The sequence below is a fragment of the Diorhabda carinulata genome, chromosome 3 (assembly GCF_026250575.1).
Source record: "Diorhabda carinulata isolate Delta chromosome 3, icDioCari1.1, whole genome shotgun sequence".
Lineage (NCBI taxonomy): Eukaryota > Metazoa > Arthropoda > Insecta > Coleoptera > Chrysomelidae > Diorhabda > Diorhabda carinulata.
In genome coordinates this window covers 21,379,616-21,400,953 of record NC_079462.1, presented here as the reverse complement: position 1 = coordinate 21,400,953, position 21,338 = coordinate 21,379,616, and the positions used below count along the sequence as shown (strand labels likewise).

The 21,338-nt window shown below is 31.0% G+C and overlaps 1 protein-coding gene across 7 annotated transcripts in view; it reads left to right on the top strand.

Moving 5' to 3' along the window:
- The window catches only part of LOC130892099 (cytospin-A-like), a 161,390-nt gene extending 140,890 nt beyond the window's left edge, over window positions 1-20,500 (top strand). For 6 of the 7 annotated variants that reach the window (XM_057797339.1, XM_057797340.1, XM_057797338.1 and 3 more), the window contains 3 exons: window positions 1,105-1,267; window positions 2,145-6,841; window positions 9,031-10,054. In XM_057797339.1, coding sequence (XP_057653322.1) covers window positions 1,105-1,267; window positions 2,145-6,841; window positions 9,031-9,954 — 5,784 coding nt within the window. In that variant the 3' untranslated portion in view covers window positions 9,955-10,054. Of the gene's footprint in view, window positions 1-1,104; window positions 1,268-2,144; window positions 6,842-9,030; window positions 10,055-10,734; window positions 10,897-12,058; window positions 12,287-14,561; window positions 14,673-15,005; window positions 15,281-17,331 lie in introns of those variants that run through there. The other variant, XM_057797343.1, reaches the window with a different exon arrangement.
- Window positions 20,501-21,338: the final 838 nt, after the last annotated feature.

Sequence of the window (21,338 nt, the reverse complement as noted above, 5' to 3'; positions counted from 1 at the left end):
AGCCCAAAAATTTACTGAATATTTGACGGACTTATTACTTCCGTTAACATATTGCTTTTCAAATCTTGAATTTGGTGATCTTGAATGATTTTTCATCTGTGAAGACAATTCGTTTCCAAAGGTCCAGTTCACGATACACATGATTAAGTGCAAACACAACTCTGGATTGCTTGCACTCATTTAAAAGCAAAGCTTTTCTAGCACTTGCACAGTTTTTCGAATCCGAAGCTCTGATTCGTCCACATGCCGTAGGACGGGATCTTGGAAAGTTTGTTGCAAAGCAGTACTAGCATCAATCAAAGGAATGTTCTCTTGAAAAATTAATCAATGCAACATCTTGGGAGTTGTTTTTTCCTTACTCCAGACCCAACCTTTCGGCGCAAGGTCCCGTCTTGTTCCCAAGTACACTTCCAGTTCAATTGAACTTGAATTAATTATTGAATTATCTGTCACTGACAATGACAGTAGGCTTTTTCAGTGAACAGAAATGTACGTATTCATAACAAGTACATTGTCACTTCAGCTCTTAAGATGTTATGTTTTTGTATAATAATGAATGAAGGTGAATAGTATTCAGTGGTGGTTCACACGAAGTCGTGAAGCTGTTATCATCAGTCAAAGAATTTCTGGATGTTTAGTTTTTTTCTATAAATTGGATTATTCAAATTTAAACAACAGACTAGATGTAGAAAAGGAGGCAAAGCACCATTTTTGTTATGTTGAGAAAAATGAGCAAACTCAAAATTTGTCTAGTTATTTTTTGTTTTTGTTTTTAAATTTATTTTTTCATTTTTTTATTACTTGAGAATAAAAAATAAAAGAACGTTTGATTTAAATCGAGGATTTAATCGAAAAAATCTGCTGATATCAACCCAACAATGAAAAATACATCACAATTTTGACATCCCAGATTTTGAATTGGGCTCTTCCTGAGAGAAAGTCTATTATCACATAATGTAAACATAAACATTTATATATTTCTTTTACAAATTAGATTTTTATTTTGCATTTAATAATATCTAAGGTATTTTTTTTTGTTTCTTGTACCCTCATCCTGATTTCCCACATATCAAAACATTAGATTTATATCTATGTTCTATTCAGAATGAAGAATGGGAAAAATTCCAAGATGATCTTTTAACATCTGTTAGGGTAGCAAATGATTTCAAGACTGAAGCTCAGCAAGACCTTCAACGAATGATCATAGAAAATAAACAGTACAGGGAGAGAGAAAGACAATTAAAAGCAGAAATTGAAAAATTGAAGGGTAAGGGTAGTTTTCATTCAGGTGAAATCATAGAATATATAAGACAGTTACAATTAAAGTAAGATAGCATATTTTGCGAAAGAGTGAAAGCAAAGAATTGTCACACAAAAAGATTTCTTCTTCTTCTCGAGTTCATACCACATGTTATCTCATGATTCACAGTTTTTTCTAAATAATGAATGGGAATTGAATAATTTTAGGAAAGTTATGTGAATATAGCCGATAAAAAATAATGGTTTGCTGTGTATTATACCGTTCATTAAGTTATTTTAGAATTATTATTATGCTATACTTGCAAATTCCAATTTAAGTATTTACTCTTTCTCTAGTTCTATCATTCAGTATATTTTCTTGTACTCCTTTTACTTATAGATGTCAGAATGGCTAATGCTTTGGCAATGTTATCCTTTATCGTTAATCATCCTACTTGATGGCCAATTAATTTATTTTTCCTCGATTCATCTCTTTTTATAACTTTGTAGGTTATGCAACACGCAAACATGGTGTATTGATGCATCATCAACTATTTTGAATATTTATAACATATTTACAATAACAACATTCATTTGTATACTACGTGATACTTTGATTGTAACTATTAAAAATCTATTAAGTAGTAGTGATTCCATTAATAACTTAGCTTATTTGTAATTGTACGCCTAGAAACATGTTATATGTATTTAACGTTTACGCCATATTCAAAACTAAAGTCCGATTCTCGGTAATCAATTCAACTGTGACTGTGTGAATAGTTTATGTGCTTTCAAAACTTTTTTTTGCTTCAAAAACCATCCATTACTGCTTTTTGTGTATGTGTGTGTTCGCGCTGGAAAAACATTGGAAAAACTTTACTGTTCTGTATTTCTATTTGAATTAGGTGGAACTTTAAAATCCTCCGATAAAGAGAATCAAGAAATGGATATATTTATAAAGAGACCTAATAGAAATAAAGACAGGGCGAAAAAAGCTGCTGGTGCTATCTCCGAAGGTTCAAAATTAGATAAAACTTTCCCTGTACCTCAAACAGTTTCGGTGAAAAGAAGAGAAAATAAAACTTTGAAATCGAAGCGATTAAAAACTCTCTCCGTGGAAGAAGAAATGCTATTAAATTCGTTACATAATTACCATGCCGAGATAGACAAAACAATACCGGATGAATTCTTAACTGAAGAACAAAAAGTAATTAGAAAATTGAAAATCATCTACGAAGATGACTATCTTAAAATTAAACCAGTAGCACCAAAAGCTAAAGATCAACTGGCAATTAGTAAACCACTATTAGATTCAGTTCTAACAAATCCCAAGCTTATGGAAATTCTCAAAAATCCAAAAGTAAAAACCGTCGATGATATGGCCACATTTGAAAAAGAAGCACCAGAAATCAGAAATATCATTCGAGAAATAGATAGAAATACTAAAGGCAAAAGCGATAGCTTAGCTTCACCTATAAACCCAAAACGAATATCTATAATTGGTAGAAGTATGAGCGTTGATCAATTACATCAGTTAGATCCAATCGATACTAATTTAAAGTTATATAGAACAGTAGAAACAGAAGATTTAACTGAAGAAGAATTACCTTTAAGTATAGAACAACGTGTATCGAGTTTAGTACCAAGCGATTCTGTTTCAAATTATAAGAAAAGGTACTCAGATTTTGCTACAGTTGTTAACAGCCAAGCCAGTATTTTTAATCAGAATGTGAAATATTCCACACTAGAAAAAATAGTAAAATCAATACCAAAAAATACGCCAGAATCGAAATTAACTAAAGAACAGCAATTCGCCTTAAAACTACTTACTGCTTTGGAAGAAAGAAAAAACACTTTAAAGAAATCTGATAAAGCTAAAACTTTACCAATAAGCAAACCAACAGAAGAATCAGTACTCAGGAATCCGAAACTAAAAGAAATTATATATGATCCTGATATCAAGGATATTGCTAGACGAAAATCTGATGTACAAAACCAAACTCATAAGGAACCTCCAAAACTTAGAATAAGTAAAAGTTATGATGATATTACTTTTTCTTTTGATGAAAAATCTCATGTGAGTATGTACCACAGCCCTAGTGATTCCTCACTATCCAGCGCCGAATTTAACATAGTGACCAATGAAGTAGGGCCATACAATGAAAATTCTTTCAAAAACACCTTACGACGTTCTCTTCCAACTCCAAACATTCCCCAAAACGTAGAATTGGTCACTTTTGCAAGACAAAAGTCTGTAGATAAAAATAAAAGCGTATGTAATGTACAAGAAGCTGAAATCATTATTCATAAAGTTTCTTCGATGTCGGAAAAGGAAGATACTAGACCAAACCAAGAAAAAGTACCATGTAATACTACGGAGAGCCCTGTCGACTCCTTAATATATAATGATACTTTAAAAAAGAAATTTGGAGAAGTGGAAGGAGATATAACAGTAGATCTTTTGCAACAAAAAATAAAGAAGGTCACAGAAAATAACATTAGTAATAAAAATATTACCACTGCCGAAAAACCCATTGTTATGGAAAATATTACTACACCTAAAAGACCAGTACTTAATTTTGCAAAAGTGGAAACTATCGCAGTTTCAAAAGTAGATAAACATGATTCTTTAAATTATAATGATACTTTGGAAAGAGCTAAACAAAGAGGACCATACAAATTGCAACAACCAGAACAGAATAAAAATAGCTCTCCTGTATCTGAGGCTAGTGAAGCTATCAAAAATATTACGGAAAAATTTCAAGTGATTCAAAAACTTATAGACGAAGATAGACAAAAATTGGATTCAATCAATAAAGAAAAAGAGAACATTAATATATCCAATACCGAGAAATTTACAGAAGATAATGAACCTGCGATTGAAAGAAATATTAATAAGTACCAAGTTGACGATCATGAATTAAACGACGATGTAGACGGAGATATTGATTATGATTATCACCAGATATTAAGAGAAAATAGAGCCGGAGTAACTTCACCTCTAAACTACCGTTTAAGTTACAGAGGCGTAGTAAATGAAATCAAGAAGAGGTTTTCTACCGATACTTGTTCCATCGAATCTTTAGAAGAGGATAATGAAGATCATAAATCAGAATCAGATATTGAAATAAGAAATAAAAGTACGGGAGATATTGATAAAGAAATGGAGCATATTTTTGAACATTACTTAAAAACTAGAGTATCTCAGGTGATCAAACAAACCGAAGATAAACCAAATCAAATTAATTCTACACCAATGCAAAAAGAAGTTTGTATAATAGAAGATAATAGTTATAATTCTAATAAATCGCATCCCAAGGAGAAAAAAGAAACGAAAATCACGCCAGAATTAATATCAGATATGAAACAAACTGAAAATGAGACAAATATTCCTAATATCTCTAAATTATCACCAAAAGAACTCAAATTTTCTGACGATTCTTATTTTGAATTAAAAGATGGACAAGTGACAAATATTAAATTATTTGATGATATAGATGGAGGAATTACTAATCATTCAACTGAAAAGTATGAACCTAAATTTATTTCGAAGCATTTCCTTCCAGAAAAAAGACGTGTCGATTTAAATCTTCATCCACAAGAAGTTTTACCTATTACCGACAATAAAGGAATAATGTATAAGGAACAACATTCCAATTCAAATTCATCATTCAAAGAAACCAAAAAATCTCACTCCCCTTTAAAACAGCTTATCGATTTTGAACCACTAAAAAAAGCACCAGTTTTTCCAATATCTTCAGATGATAGCAACCTTAATATCGAAAATATACCAAACGTATTGTCGGAACAAACAAAGAGTGTGTCTGAATTTCCGCCATCTATTCAAAAAACTGCAAGCTTAAGTGTACATAAAGTATTAACTGACGAAGAGTTGGATATAATTCGTAACGTGAAAAATCAACCACATTCTCGACCTTTATCAGAAATTAATGATGATGATCTTAAGCTTATTCAATCATTAACTTCAAGTTATTTAACTGGTACGGAATATAAATCAGATACAGTTTCTGCTGAAGATATTATTTCACCTGAAAATGAAAAATTTCCATCTGCAGTTTTGAAGGAGAAAGAAATGGATTTGATTCATATTTCCAATCAGCAATATTCTAATCCAGTCATTCCAATCTCTGATTTAAATCAAGAGGATTTGGATTTAAGTAGTAAATTATACACTCATAACGCAGAACTTGGTAAAACAGCAGATCCAAAGATTATACAAACTGTAAAATCGAGTATACACGAAAAACCAGTCACCTGTGGTGAGTCTGAAGATGATAATAGTATAAGATACAAAGACAAAGTCGAAAAGTCTTCAAATGCACCTTCTAAAAATGACGAAAAATTATTGAACAAACTAGTAGACAAAGAAAGTAATTTTGTAGATGTATCAATAACACAACCAATTCCTGAGACGAATCAAAAAGTAATCATCAAAACGTCTGAAGTATCTGATCGAAACTCTGATGGTCTCAAAATAATTCCAATACTTCCCAGAACTAGAGAAAAAACTTCATCAAAGGAAAAAATAGTAACAACTAGTGAAGCAGATAATGCCGATGATTTAGAGGCACTACTTGGAAAAATGAGTTCTTCAAGAAATCGAGCTGCGAAGAAAAAAATTCACAAGACTATGGATTTGAATAGACTACCAGGATTGGATATTGAACAAAGAGAAAAACTCGAGACTACTAATAAATACGAAATAAATAGAGATCCACCTAATACCAATGATAATTTTATACTGGGGAATAAAGGCATTGCTCATACCCTAAATAAATCTGAAAAGATGGTACCAAAAGGAAAAATTATTACTTCGGATATTTCTAGTCCTACACTAAAAGAAGCAGGTACCTTAGATAGGAATCAAGAAAGACACTTAATCTTATATAGAAATAAAAAGTCAGTGCCAAGAGAGGTTAAGAGTCTTCATTTTGAACCCGCAATTACGACAACAACAGACAGTCTAAATAGACCCAAATCCGCAATGGGATTTACAAAAAACGATAAAAAAGTCAAATCTTTTGCACAACACTTTGAACGATTGTCCCAACAAAGATATAAAAAACCAGATCCAGTTTACGCAAACATAAACTTCCCATCAAGAACGCAGCGATCGATATCGCCATTGTCAATTAGAATAACTGAGAAGAAGCCTTTACCTGTACCGCGTTCTAAAAATCAAGTCGACAAAGAGTCCCGCACTCTAACTGACAGTTGTTCATATGACAGTTACGTTGTAATGGAAAAAATGACCGAGGGAAATAAAAATTTAAGTGAAACAGGTCAGGACGATGTTGTCCAAGAAATTTCAAGTACATTAGTCAATATACCTAGACAAGATGGACTTCCCTCTGGTATCGAAAAACCAGAACAAGATGAAAAAAAATTGCTTGAACTAGAATCTCAGAATCGTGTTTTAAGTGAAGTTGCAGACGCAATTCGTAATGAGGAGGAAAATGCAACGGGACTTGATTTGGAATCGAGTAAATTAGGTATCAAGAAATCAGAGAAGTTTTCTGATAAAATGGATTTGCCGCCTAACGTTGAGAACGTGCCGGAGAAGGCGGATGAGGGACGAGCAGTAAGTATTCATCTTTTTAATAAGGATATTTTTTAGTGGGTAGTAACAAAATTTTGTTTTTCGAAATGAAATCCTATCTTTCTAAAAGATTCATTATTGGATTTTAAATGTACAGAGTAAAATTTTCACAAAACATGTATATTAATGGATGTTTACTGTTTCTAACATCAAATAGAAGTTTGACATAAATTTACATTTCGCGCTTATTTTTAATCAGATATTACCTGATGAAAGTAGATATATTGTGAGTTTTTTTTTGCTTAAAACTGGTAAAAATAAATCATCATATTTCCTATTAATATAAGTTAATATTTGACAAAGTGTAAGATAATACACGAATCTCTTTGGTATGGAATAACATGATTATATATTATTAAATTACAATATCTAGGCTGGCCATACGTCCCGTATTGAACGGAACGTATGGTTATTTTAGGTTTTTGTCCCGTAGATTTATGAACAGTCCCGTTTTTTTGCCAGAAATGCGAAAATTTGAATATTTAAGTGTTCTAAAATAAATAAAAACTGTTACCTGGTAATTTCTTATTACACATTCGATAAAGATTTAGATTTACTTCTAGAATATTAATAATGTAGATTTATAATCAGGACATTCAAGTGAAAATGTTCATTGAACTGTAACTGGTATACATATTGATAGAACAGACTATTTCATTAAAGTGAATTTGTTTTATTTTAGGAAAAAAAATTTGTAAGAGGATGTTTTGAAGTTTTGTAAATAGCCTGTTATATATTTTGTATCCATAATTTCATAAACATAATGAGTGTTTTGCATAAACATGCTCAACTATAAAACATTTTTATTTAGTTTTTGGTTAGGCCAGTATTAAATATCCTAAAAATATTTTGACCTTTTTGATGTGTCAAAAATAATGTGCCTCTTCCGTTTTTGATTTTTTTTATGTTTTTAAGGCCAGCATAACAACATCATATACAAATTCTTAATTCCCAATATTTCCAATGAATACGAGTTTTGCCTGTTAAATAACGAGACTGGTTATGAAAAAGGTTTTGATCATAAAACTCGCCACACACCATACGTTTTTTCCATTGATCGAAGGAGTGCTGGAAGTCTTCTTTGGTGAGCGCTTTTAGAAGCTCTGCCGTTTTTTGCTTTACCGTTTCCATCGACTCAAATCGGGTCCCTTTCAAAGCAGATCTTTTTCTAACCTTTCAAGGAATTCTGAACAGACCTGTTGACGCAAGAGCTTTTTGTCAGGAGTCAGATTTTTTGGCACTAACTTCGCACAGACTTTTGTCATGTGTAATTCCTCGTGTCAAATTTCGACGATCTGAACGCACAATTTGGTTTATTTCGGTCACTGTTTCCGGAGTTGAAATAGTCACAGGGCGACCTGGACGCTGGTCATCTTCAGTGCTCTTTCGGCCCTCACTAAAGCGTTTACAACACTCAAAAACACGCGCACCAGATAGAGAATTGTCCCCATAGGCTTCTGGCAACAATTTATAGCACTCATTCGGAGTTTTTGTCAATTTAACGAGAAATTTGAGATTGATACGTTGCTCTTAAAAAAACGTTCATTTCAAACTGCTACTGCACAAATACTATAATAGTGACCGAGACGTGTATACATAAAATATCTAGATAGATAGATAATAAGTAAATCTGAAAAATCTCTGTTCAAAGCGAAATTACAAGACAACTGAAGCAGGACAAATTATTCTTAAGATTTTCTTTCCAAATTTTCAAGTAGCTGCCAACTTGTCTATAAAGTTTTAATCATTGTTTCATTGCTATTGCAAAGTCATTGAATATATATACTACCCAATAATTATTTTGTTTTTTATATAATGCTTTTGAAGAATATTTTTTACCAGTTAAAAATCGAATAAAAATAATAATGTTCAAAGACTTTGTTTTACAGTAATATTGACTTATATCATTTGACTACTACTAATTTTTGACAATTAATAAATATTTAGGAATTAGGTATGTTTATTATAAAAAATTTGCCTATTTAGATAATCTAGCAACAATAAAAACAAAAATCCTTATTAAAACTGAGATGAGTAAATTATATTTGAGTGATTTTTCGAACTTTGGGGTATCACTGTATGTAGTTATACTAGCTAATGACTACTTATTTTTTTTCTCTAATTTTATCGTCATTTTTTCGGACGTTTACTAATTAAATACCTTTCCTTAGGCTACCTCATCCTACTCTGTGATAGCCGTCACAAACACTGCAGAAAAACTAGATATTCGAAATCCTTCAGATGCAGCTATACACACTTCGCACAATAAATCCAACGCTTCAAATTTAAATCTCATAAATCTCGAAAGCCTGGAAACTCAAAGTTTTGACGAAACTCACTCAGGTGTATCTAAAACAACTCCAGAAAACAAATTGATTGGCGAAATAAATAAACCGAAAATGGGTTACGACATTACGTATTTAGGAGAAGTAAGTGATACGGAGAGTTTTGACGATCCAAAATTGTCACTTGAAGGCGAAGAAAACAGTTCAAAACCAAAGATTATCGATTTTGTACCCCTGGATGATGCCACAAAACCGTTTTTTGCGAATAGTAACAACATTCCCGATTACAATACTTTAGAAAGAGAAAAAGTATATCACGTATTACAAAGTGCTTCTGCTTCTAAAGTTAAATCCGAAGAAGTTGAAAAAATTGCAGATGATGCAAAAACTGAGTTGAAACTTGAAGATGATCAAGTCAGTAATGAACCAATAAAAGAAGTTGATAGTAAATCTGTAGAAGAAAGAAAGGAAAATCGAAGTAAGGAATATGAAGCTGACCTAAATGTCGATTTGGCTGAAAGTTTGATAATTGAAAAACCCCAAAAAGAAAACTTGCCTTCAACTCATAGTAGTTATAAGTCTGAGGAGAACAAAATCACATATTCAGCCGCAAAAAAGGTATTTCAAGAATTAGAAGCTAAAAACATCACAAAAGTCGCTTCTAAAGATATTCCACAAAGCGAAAGTGTGAAATCAAGTATTGATATTTCAGTCACAGGAAAATCTACTACATCAACAGAATCCAAATCCGCTGTCAATAATAAAGATGAAGAAACGACAGAAGAAGAAATTGATAAAACAATTGAGTAATTCTGTTGAAAATGTGCCTGGTATTGTTATTGTTATTTTTTAGTCGTTATCAAGATTTATATAAAATATTAATAAATTAGATGTGTATTTTCTAAAAAAACCTGGTTTTAATTAGTTTAAATTTTAGATTTCCAAATAACAAAAAATTTACATTTTTGAATATAAGTAAATAATGCAATATCAAGTCTAAAATTTAATCATCTTTGCTTTCTAGTGTATCTTGGCCTGTCCACTGAATCCTCCTTTAAATGCATTAGTATCTTATCCTACTCATTGAGCAGATCTTTAGCTAATTCAATTACATGTAGAGCTTCATTGCACCTAAATATTTTCAGAAATTATATAGAAATGAACAATACTTTATCATCTCATCATCATCAACAGGTTCTCCATAACTTAGTGCTTCACAGTAAATATCAATCTTTTCACTGATCTTCTTCGTGGATAATTGTTGGTTCCAAACATGTAAAATTTATGTGTTCAAGGATTGGTGAAGCATGACTTGATGTCTGTGTGAGTGAATGTGGGTGTTTTGTCAAGAATATAGTACATAAAATAGTGCCAACAATCAAACGAGGTAAATTAAAAGATATAGGAATGGCATAGTTAATAAACTTTCCAAATATTTTGGATTTCCACCTTGATTGTATATCTTACATTGGTACGTATTCTTTACTAGATTAAATATTTCTTGCTATAAAATATATGTTAAGGCGTACAATTACAATTTCTTTTTATACATCAATAAGTTTAATATTTTGCATTTTTTGAATATTTTAGTGGTATCTGAACCAGTTCCTTTAAGACCTTCCAGTTTTCCAGGGGAAGAAGTGGCTTTACGTAGGAAAAATATTGCTTTGAGTCGTCAAAACAGCAGACAATCTGTTAAATCATTGATTGAAAGTATAGAGAGTCAAGGAAAACCAGTTTTACCCAAAACAAGTGAGTAAACATATTTACCAAGCTTAGATTATTTGCGATAACTTGGGATTCAATATAAATGAAAATATACTAACCTGCAAATCTAACGCTTATTTGTTATTAGGCTATTAATAAAACAACTTTGGGCTTATTTTATTGGATTAATTTTTGTTACTCCCAGTATTTCTATTGAGCAAAAATGTTTTTCTTATTGTCATATCAACGCCAATCACAGATACCATCTAAAATTATTTGTAGTTATACAGAATGTTCCAAATTTCTTTTTATTTGAAAAGTAAGCACAAGAGGGTAAAACCCGTTGAACTTGAGTAGTTCGAGTGGTGCCCAAGAGATGACCCTGGATATTTATCTTAAACTTCTGTAGGTTGTAGTGCTCGGAAAATACGTGCCTTGGTAGCTGATTCCACAGGCTTGCACTTTTCCAAAGAAATTAGTCCCGATATATTGAAGTTTTGGACGTCTGCAGGCGAACTCTGTGTTCATGACCCACGTCTGTCTATCGAGGAGATCTTGCAAAAACTGTTCTAGGCGAGATTGTGTTGAACAGCTTGCAGGAGTATTTGCGGTGGTAGTACCGGTAAAACAGAGTCGTGTCTAACCTAACCAACAAGCAAATATTAAACAAATCATTCTTACGATTTTTCAAATGGAATGCTCTATAGTGCAGAAATATTTTTGAATTCTACATGGAGAATTAAGTCAACTATGAAAAAGATTTCATGTACCTAGGTTTTGGTATTCTTGAGATATTTTGCGAAATTTAAGATTTAGTGTGACATTTTAATCTCAATGAATCCATTAAATTTAGATAAGTGATGGTTCCAGCAGTGTATTAAAATACTTTGAACTATCAATCATGATATTTGTGTTTCCATTATTTTATATATCGAAGTTTACTGTCAAATTTATTCAGACATCAATTACTTTATTACCTCAACTGAAAGACTTTTTAGTTTTCTATTATAGTGCCCAAATACCTATCCCTAATCTTTGAGCACATTAAAAATAATGCATTTGTTTTCATTAGTAACGTTTGCATAAAATCATAAGAGTATGATGAATTATCATGAATTTTGAAAGCCAACTTTCAAGATTTATGACATGGTAATATCCAAATTAAAACAAAACGATTAGAATCATCTGCAACATATATTACTTTCAGCTTTAAATACTGTATCTCGAAGTAGTTCTACATCATCTATAAATTCAGTAACGTCTGATATAAGAAGCCCTTCTAGTCCTTCTATATTACCAACGCCTTCACCAGTTTCTCCGTTACGTACACCAGATTGGTCAGATATCAACACAAACGTAACTCAGACTAAAACTCCGTTGAAAGAGCAACAGCCCAATAAATTGAATCGAGAATGGAGTAAAAACGTTATAAGTGGCAAGTATTGCTAATTTTTTAGTTTGTCAGAAATTTAGAAATCAGTCATATAAATATTATATTTTAACAGCATTTTCAACAAAATGTTTTTAACATATCGGAGAAACATTTTCACTTGTATGAAGTTCTGAATTGTAATTTAACAGTGAAACAATTTGGATCTCAATTAATTTCTGTTCTTATAAATGAAATTTCCAAGTCTCAAAATAATAAAATACTCTATCACTATCAAGTTTGTAACTAATATTTGGATCCGTTGGTGATATTCATACTGAATACATTGTCTACCTTAAGTATCTGAAGACGATAACTTGGTTATGGAAACGCGCGTTAGATAGTATAATACTTAGTGTTGGTGTAGTGTAAACAGTGTGTTCAGTATAAGACTTTGTTTATTTTTGTCTTTTTTGTGGCTTCGGTGGTGATAAATGATCCATTAGTATAGCATATCAATTTCAAATTCTTATAAAGTAGACAATTCGTAGTATTTTCAAAATATTTGTGTTGATTTCGAATAATATTTTAGTTTACTCATACTTTCATGTCTACTTATGAATTTTAGTATATTGTGTCATGAGTAAGTTTTCTAAATTAAAACACTATATTTTTTCTATAACGCTGTTCATACATTATTAATGCTTTCATGGAAACTAAATTTTAACAATTAATGAGAGAGAATAATGAATCCGGGCAACTCATATATGACGATGGTCCCAGAAGTACCTGGCCTGATCTAAAGATTGCGGTAGTTGCTTCAAAAAATCCACAATCTATACATCATATGTGTCAAGTTTAAAGACGCCACGTCGTTCAGTATTTGTTTAGCAGCCATCAATAGTGAACGTTTTCAGTGAATTTGTAAACATGGAAAAAATTTTGTCATCATTATGTTATATAATACTTTTATTTGAAAGGTCTCAACGCAACTAATATAAAAGCTGAACTAGATTCTACTCTGAGAGAGAATGCTCCTTCGTTATCAATAGTAAAATATTGGATAGCAGAGAGTACGACCTGCAAAAACCAGCATCGCAATGATCGATCAAATGAGGTAACTACTACAGAAATGTTAAAGAAAATCGACAAGGCGGTACTGGATGATTGTCGACGAAAGTGCGCGAGCTAGCAGTTTGCAAAAAGTGCGCTACATTAAAAATTTGGACATTAGAGAGCTGTGCGCAAGATGGGAGCTCCGTTTTGCTCACAATGGAACAAAAAAAGCTCTGTGAAGATGTTTTTATCAAGTGTTTGGCAATATTTCATAGAAATAAAATTGAATTTTTGCGCCGTTTCATAACCATGGATGAAACTTGGGTCCATCACTTCACACCCGAAACAAAAGAACAATCAAAACAATGGACTGAAAAGGTAGAGGCTCCAAAGAAGGCAAATACCGTTCCATCTACTGGTAACGTCACGGCGTCGTTTTTTGGGATGCGCGTGGAATAATTTTCGTTGACTATCTTGAAAAAGGAAGAACCATAAACGGCGAGTATTATGCGAATTTATTGCAACGTTTGAGCGAAGAAATCAAGCAAAAATAGCCGCATATGGCTAAAAAGAAAATTTTGTTTCATCAATACAATACATCAGTTCACACATCCATTATTGCAATGGCTAAAATTTTTTGGTTAAAGTATTAATTACTATGTAATGCACCCTATTTGCCAGATTTAGCTCCCTTGGATTATTTTTTGTTTTTGACATGAAAAGTTGAAAAATTGATATTATTTTCCAAAATGCTTGTGTTTTTGATATTGGGCCAGGTACTTCTGGGACCATCCTCGTATAAAGTGTTTTGTCATCTCTTGGTATTTTTACGAATCTATTTTGTGTTTTCATTGAACAAAAGTAAAAAAAAATCATTGAAATGTCTCCTCTTACTTAATGATTTTAACCAAATTATATACGAGGTCGTCAAATGATAACACAATTAACATATTTTTTATTTCCTTTCACACCTTGTATAAGTTTTGAAACTATTTATAGAAAATGTCACCTCTTTTATGTTCACAATATTCTTTAGTTCTTGATATTTGATTATAATGATATTGGATGGGAGGCTGTATATAGTGATTCATGAGCAAAGTAGCTTTCGTAGAGAATGCTGCCTAATCCCTTTGAGATATAACAAAACAATACATAGAGCCATATTATAGATAGTCCTTGATGACATAAATCTATCTTTTATTTTTATCTCATTTTTAAAAGTTATATAAAATAATGATTTATGCTTACTTTTTACCCAAACATAAAAGTACGATATGTGTTCCAGAATCAATAACGAAGAATGAAATTGTTAAACCTAAAAATGAGGATGGTTATAGAGAAACCATTCTACAGAAAGGAATTGATTTTTCAAGAAGAAACAGTTATTCCGATTTGAGTAAGTATATTCGTTGCCATTTTGATTCAAGCTCATTTATTAGTAACTGTATCAAAATTTTGACACTTGATTTACATATGTATATCTAACAAGTGATACATTTTGATGTCAAGTTACTGCATCACTCTACACTATATAAACATATTGAATGTAGATTGGAAATGATATGTCTCTAGTTATACATACCCTAACGCTAATATATTCATTGAATTTCAGATATTTACATTGGCACTCCTTCAATTGCAATTATCAGCTCAATTATTGTCTTTAATACATATCTATCAATGTTGTATATTAACGAATAATTATTATTTATTGTATTTCCATTTTTAGGTGAAAGAAAAGATCCTCTAAATGGATTAGTTAAAAATGGTGGTTCTAAACGAAATGCATTACTAAAATGGTGTCAAAACAAAACCGTTGGGTACAGAAATATCGATATAACAAATTTCAGTAGTTCCTGGAATGACGGACTCGCACTATGTGCATTATTGCATACTTACTTGCCAGACAAGATACCTTATGATAGTTTAACGCCACAAGAAAAACGAAGAAATTTTTCATTGGCATTTTCGGCTGCAGAAAGTGTTGGTGTACCTACAACTTTGGTATGAGCGAAATTAGATGAAAATTTATTTTTTCAGGACTTTTTTTATCTTCTTTAAAAAGTATTTATTATTAACTTATACCACTAATAATTTTGTTAGTATTGGCCCCAATGTACATTCAAAGTGTGCCTTAACAGCTGTTGAAAATAATATTCGTGAGTTTTCAATAGCACGCATCAATTATATTGACGTTTTCAGTATTCCAACTATTAAAATGGCTTGAATAATTATTAAAATTTTTGACTGGGTACTGAATCACATTCTTTTTGAACATATATAAATAACTACATAGATATTTATATTATTTTATAGAAAAATCCATATTATATTATACATGTGTACAAATGCTGCGAATATTGTTATTAGAATTTGAAAAAATTTTCTTATTTATTCATAGTTTTTTGTGTGTACCATTCTCACTTCAAGCATTGCTATTCCTATAAACAACCTATCTATCAATTTCCTTGAAACAATTTAACCTTTTTTTTTAAATTATCAAAACACATGTAGGATCACCTTAAAAAATGTTGAATTTTATATTAAAAATCATGAAATATCGAAGTAGAATTTATCTGAAGTAACGTTCAATCACAACCTTCGTAAGTCGGTCCCAGGGAAAACTGTTGGCTGTTTTATTGCTTGTCAAGAGTATTACAAATTCAGCTAAAATCTACATTTAGCACCTTTGCTCTTCTTTGCTCAATTTCAAGTTTGAGGAATCTGTTGAGGTACATTTCTAATGCAATTCGCAGTCTTGTTTAGGAGGTTAAGTATAATTGGATCGTCTTTTGATTCAATATTCATACAAAAAAAGATTTTCTCTTCCAGAAACTATTCTAGATTATTTGAAATCAAAATGCGAAATATGACAATTCGAATGTGTTATTTACGGCATTTACGTAAAATCTTGAAGCTGGCAACCTCTGTGGAACGTGTCAGCAAGGTTTTTAACCTTGATTTTAAATAGAAATGTCAACTTGTTTCTCGTATGCCAAGCATGTGTGCTGTGTCTCCACTTTGTCCGCGAATTGCATTAGAAATGCACCCTTATGGAATTGAATTTTCAAGGGATTGAAAATATCCACAATATCGTTGGAATATGGCCAACATACTGTATCCCAAAATACGAGGTGTGGCTATTAAATAACGAGACTGGTGATATAAAATATTTTATTATTTGATATTATTCATATTTATTTATTATCACTTTCAATATTTATCCCTCCTGTATCCCTACATCGCTTCATGCGAATATTCCATTGTTTAAAACATTATAGGAAGTCTTTTTCCCTCAGTTCCTTTAGGACGCGCTCCGCTTTTTCTGTCGAAAGTTTCAACAAACTCCTTTTAATGCAGATTTGTCGCGATTCGTACGGTGCAGGATCCAGCGAATAAGGTGGGTGGTCAAAACTTGGCTAGGAACTACATGAAAGACATTGCGGAACGAAGCACTAGTTTTGCACACACTTTTCGCATGTTAAAATTTTCATGTAATATTTTCCGTAAATATTCCTATAGATTCAGCAAACATCGTATTTATAGCCGACGGTCAGATCCGAACTTGAATTATCCTCAACATATTCTCGGCCATCTTGAAAGCGCTTAAATAACTCAAAAACACGTGAACGCGACAAACATTCATTATTATTATACACTTAATTATAATTTTCATGGGTAAATTTTCACAACAATCTATTTTTACGTCGATCATTTTTTATGCAAAACAAAAAACAGCCCTTTACAAACGAAGGTCACGGCTATACTGGTTTGTCTACAGACACAGTATACTTCGCATTCGAACGAGTAGGTTTCAGGCTAAACAGCTGACAGCTGCTAATATGTGGCCCATGCGTACTTTGTCAATAGCAACGCTAGTTTCATTACTTGATAGGCACATGGGTAATGTGTTTCTATGGATTATTTAATTCAAATTATGTTGAATAATAAAAATGGTGATTAAATTGTTGTTTCTATCTATATGTCTAAAAATATTTTTACTAAATTTAGAAAAAAAGGTTAAGCCAATTTTCAAACCATTATTTTATTTTCAGAATATCACTGACATGATTCAGTTGGAGCGGCCGGATTGGCAGCAAGTGATGAGCTATGTAACTGCTTTATATAAACATTTTGAGGCTTGATAAAAAATGAAGAGAAGATGAATATTATGTTTCTGTGATAACAGCTTTTTCAGTTTTTTTTTGAAGTACTGAATAGTAAAATGAAGCAGTTCTACGATTTTTAAGTTACGAGAGGTAAGGGAATGATTAAACCTAAAAAGTTGAAGAAATAAAAAGAAAACCGAAGCTTTCCCTATTATTTAATTGAAATAACAAGGATGTTTTTTACCAAAGAAACATAACTTTTAATTTTTGTTTTTTCTAAATATTAAGAGGGAGTTTTTGATAAGTGTTTTACAAGGAAGAGAATAAAAATTGTATCTATATGAATATGTATTTTGTATTGATATTTACTCACTTTTATATAATCTAGTCAGTTAGTGTTTAATTTATAAACATTGAATCAACATTCAGTGTACAGGATGTCGCACTTATTGAAATCGATGAAACTAAAAACAAAAGAGAATATATTAACATGAAAATAAACAGTAAAAAAATTACACAAAATAATTTGAATTTTCGATTTAAATATTTTAGTTCATTCTTGTAATATTACACTGACATAATTACACAGCTGGTATCAAAGCTTTTGATAACACTATTTTTTAACCTTAAGAATTTTCTTGATTATTGCTGCAACCATAAAACTGAGTCGAAATTCCAGGGAAAATTCAAATATTGAAATGGTACAACAAAATCCTTCAAGATAAAATATTTTCGATTTGTCACATTTAATTTCGTTGTGACATTTTGTGAAGATAATGTCGACATTTTGACAAAAACGGAATAAGAAAACTTTTGGTAATTAACTAGATTAGGTTACACCCCTACGATTTCGTTAAAATTTTGGTATGTTATAGAGAAAATTACACTGAACCTATAGGGTGCGGAAACTATCCCTTTAGGTACTTTTTCCGTTTGAAGAATCAAATAATTGTAATAACTTTTCAGTGATTACAATATTTAAATTAATCGTTAAAAGAAATAAAAGATGGACAGAATAGGACAGTGTAAATAATTGGTCTAAAGCTTTACACCACCCCCAACCCTTTTTGATTCTTCAAACGGAAAAAAGTACATTAAGGGATTCTAACCTAACCGAACCTAATATATATATGTAATACTTTTATATGAATAGCTTCTATAAGTGGCAGTTGTTTCGACTAAGGAAGACAGAATGATAACGCTTTCTCTATCTTCCAAAAATTATTAGAGTTATCTGATTCTTCAAAAAAAAAACTACCTGAAGTGATGCTTTCCACCTCCTTTATGCTCAGTGTGATTTTCTCTATAACATACTAAAATTTCAACGAAATCTGAGGGTTGTAACCCAATCTTGTTAATTATAAAACTTTTTTTTTATTTATTATCAATTCAACGTGTCTTGATAAATAAAAAATTTATGGTAAAACTAGAGACGCAAATACAAATCTAGATTTTTATTATCAGAATGTGAAATGGATGATTATAAACATGTACAACATTTTACTCTTTTTGTCACATCCTAATAATTTTGTTATTTGTATAGATAATATCGTCCCCTTTTTGACACAAGGAAGTTTGAAAAAATTTTTGTTTTGGGTTTTGGGTTCAATTATCAATTGAAAATTTTGAGGTATTTGACAGATCAATGGTTATGAAAATTAAACTACTTTTTTAATTAATGTTAAGATTCAGATCAAGGTTATTAATACAATTTATAGACGTATAATAGTGCTGACTCAAATTTGTAGATATGTTATTTTTTGAAAAATCCGGCATTAAAAATATTTGAAAATGGTACATCTTCATTTAATTACCACCTAAACAGCTTTATAGTATGCAGTGTAACTAAAATGATAATAAATCATTACCATTATCAATGAAAATGGTATGTATGGCTTAACTATTATTGAGAAACTATATTTTGGTATTAATATACAGAAAAAATAATATGAAATCATTGCCATTATCAATGAAAATGGTACATATTATTTAAATATCAGGAAATGAGGAGGCTTTTTTCAAATATAGTCGTACCGGATTTCCCGAGTTTTCTGATAAAACTAGATACAATTTTTGTTGAGTATCGTTAGTGATGACATCCTGTACAGTTTAAATTTAGTAAAAGTAACAAGACTGCTTATATTAGGTGAAATAAAATGTATTGTAAACAATGGAAAAAGCTATTTAAATATTTTGATAAATTCGTATTTAAAACCATTCGAATTTCTGTATAATGTAGTTTTAATTTTGTTTTCGATTAGGAGTTTTAAAATCAGTTGCCAGTTTTAAGCTTGACAAAACAGTCAAAGTAACTGCTTTGATAGACATTTGAGCCTGGGTTATAATTAAATATTGATTCCTGAAACAAATATGAGGAACTTCATTTAGTCTCATTTTTAAGACTATCAAAAATTTTATGTGTACGAAAATTGACTTTCCAATTGTTTCCTCACGTCCTTAAATTTATAACCAAAAATTTCTAGTTCAACTCCAGTGAGTTGGAATTTCTAAAGGTGTTGGTAGTTTTCAAACACTCACAATTACGTTGTCTCACGCCCATTATGGGCAATTGCTTATTAGTAGTAAACAATGTTTTAGTTTTAGCTGTCTTACCACCAAATATCACATGCATTAGTAAAAAGATTAAATTAGCCGCCAAACTTGGAAGTGAGTCAAAATTTCAAAACTCTGATACCATTTTCTTTTCAATCAGGTTACTTTGGATTATTTCAAATAAAATTAAAGATTTCAAGTTTTCGATAAAAAATTGGCAACTGTTGGATGAAATTTCCATTGTGAAAGTTTGATACTGACTATGGGTAGTTAAACAAAAACGCTCATATAATTTAAAATATTTTTTCCGTTATATATGTTAGATTAAATAAATAATTAAGTTTTGGTTTTGTAATGTTATTATTAAGACGATTTTCCTCTCTTATTAACTAGTCACCATCAAACTTTCAGTTTAAAATGAATTTCATATATTTTTTAGAATAATAAATGCATATATCAGTGTTTCATATAGTTATAGGAAGTTGTCGATACTATTTGTTGTTATTTTCAAGTTAATTGATAACAATTGTTTGTGGAATAAAGTACTATTCGTTTCAACAAATTTTTTCATTTATTGTACCTATAAAACAGATTTATTCAACTATCAATAATCAAAGTGAATAAACTCGTTTCCATCAGATTCCCATCTATCAATCAGAATTGTCTTAGAATATTTGGGAACACTCATTGCATAATTATATAAACAATCTAAATTAGAGTAAAAAAGAAGAATCTAGCCAACTGCCTAACATATCTAGCCTTGTAATAATTTCATACAGTTAATATTGAAGGTAGAGAACAGAATATTATTAGAATATTGGAAAAGAGTGAAAGAGCATCTTTGCTCGCAATTAAAATCTTGTTTTCTCTTCCTTTTCCGTTCCCGCTGTCTGAATTTCGTCGTCATGACGATCCATTCAGAATATAAATAGATAGAGAGTGGGATATCGATGTTATTTCAATTCGGGCTAACTTGAAAAAGCTCCTGTATCTTGCTCTCTCTATCTCTAATATTCACAAGAATATTGAATCCTTGAAGCATCTAGTGTGGTTAGAGGGACGTCTAGTTACTGTCCATTTGGATCGAAAAGCGAGGCAGTGCAGATATCATTATTACCAATTATTCACTGACTATTTTTTCTGATCATTTCATTCAGCTTTGTTATTTTCATTTTTAAACCGGTTACAAAATATTAAAAAAATTGAAGTTGGGATTTATTTTAATTTACTTACGGAATTTTTGTTAGGGGCAGCCATGATACATAATATCACATGATGTGCAATATTAATCTATGAAATATTTTGACTTTGGAAAAAGTTGCATGCAATTCCTTGCACTTTGTCTTGTACCATGTCAAGCTGCCTTTAATCAAACTTACGGTGGGTAGTTTGTAGTGACT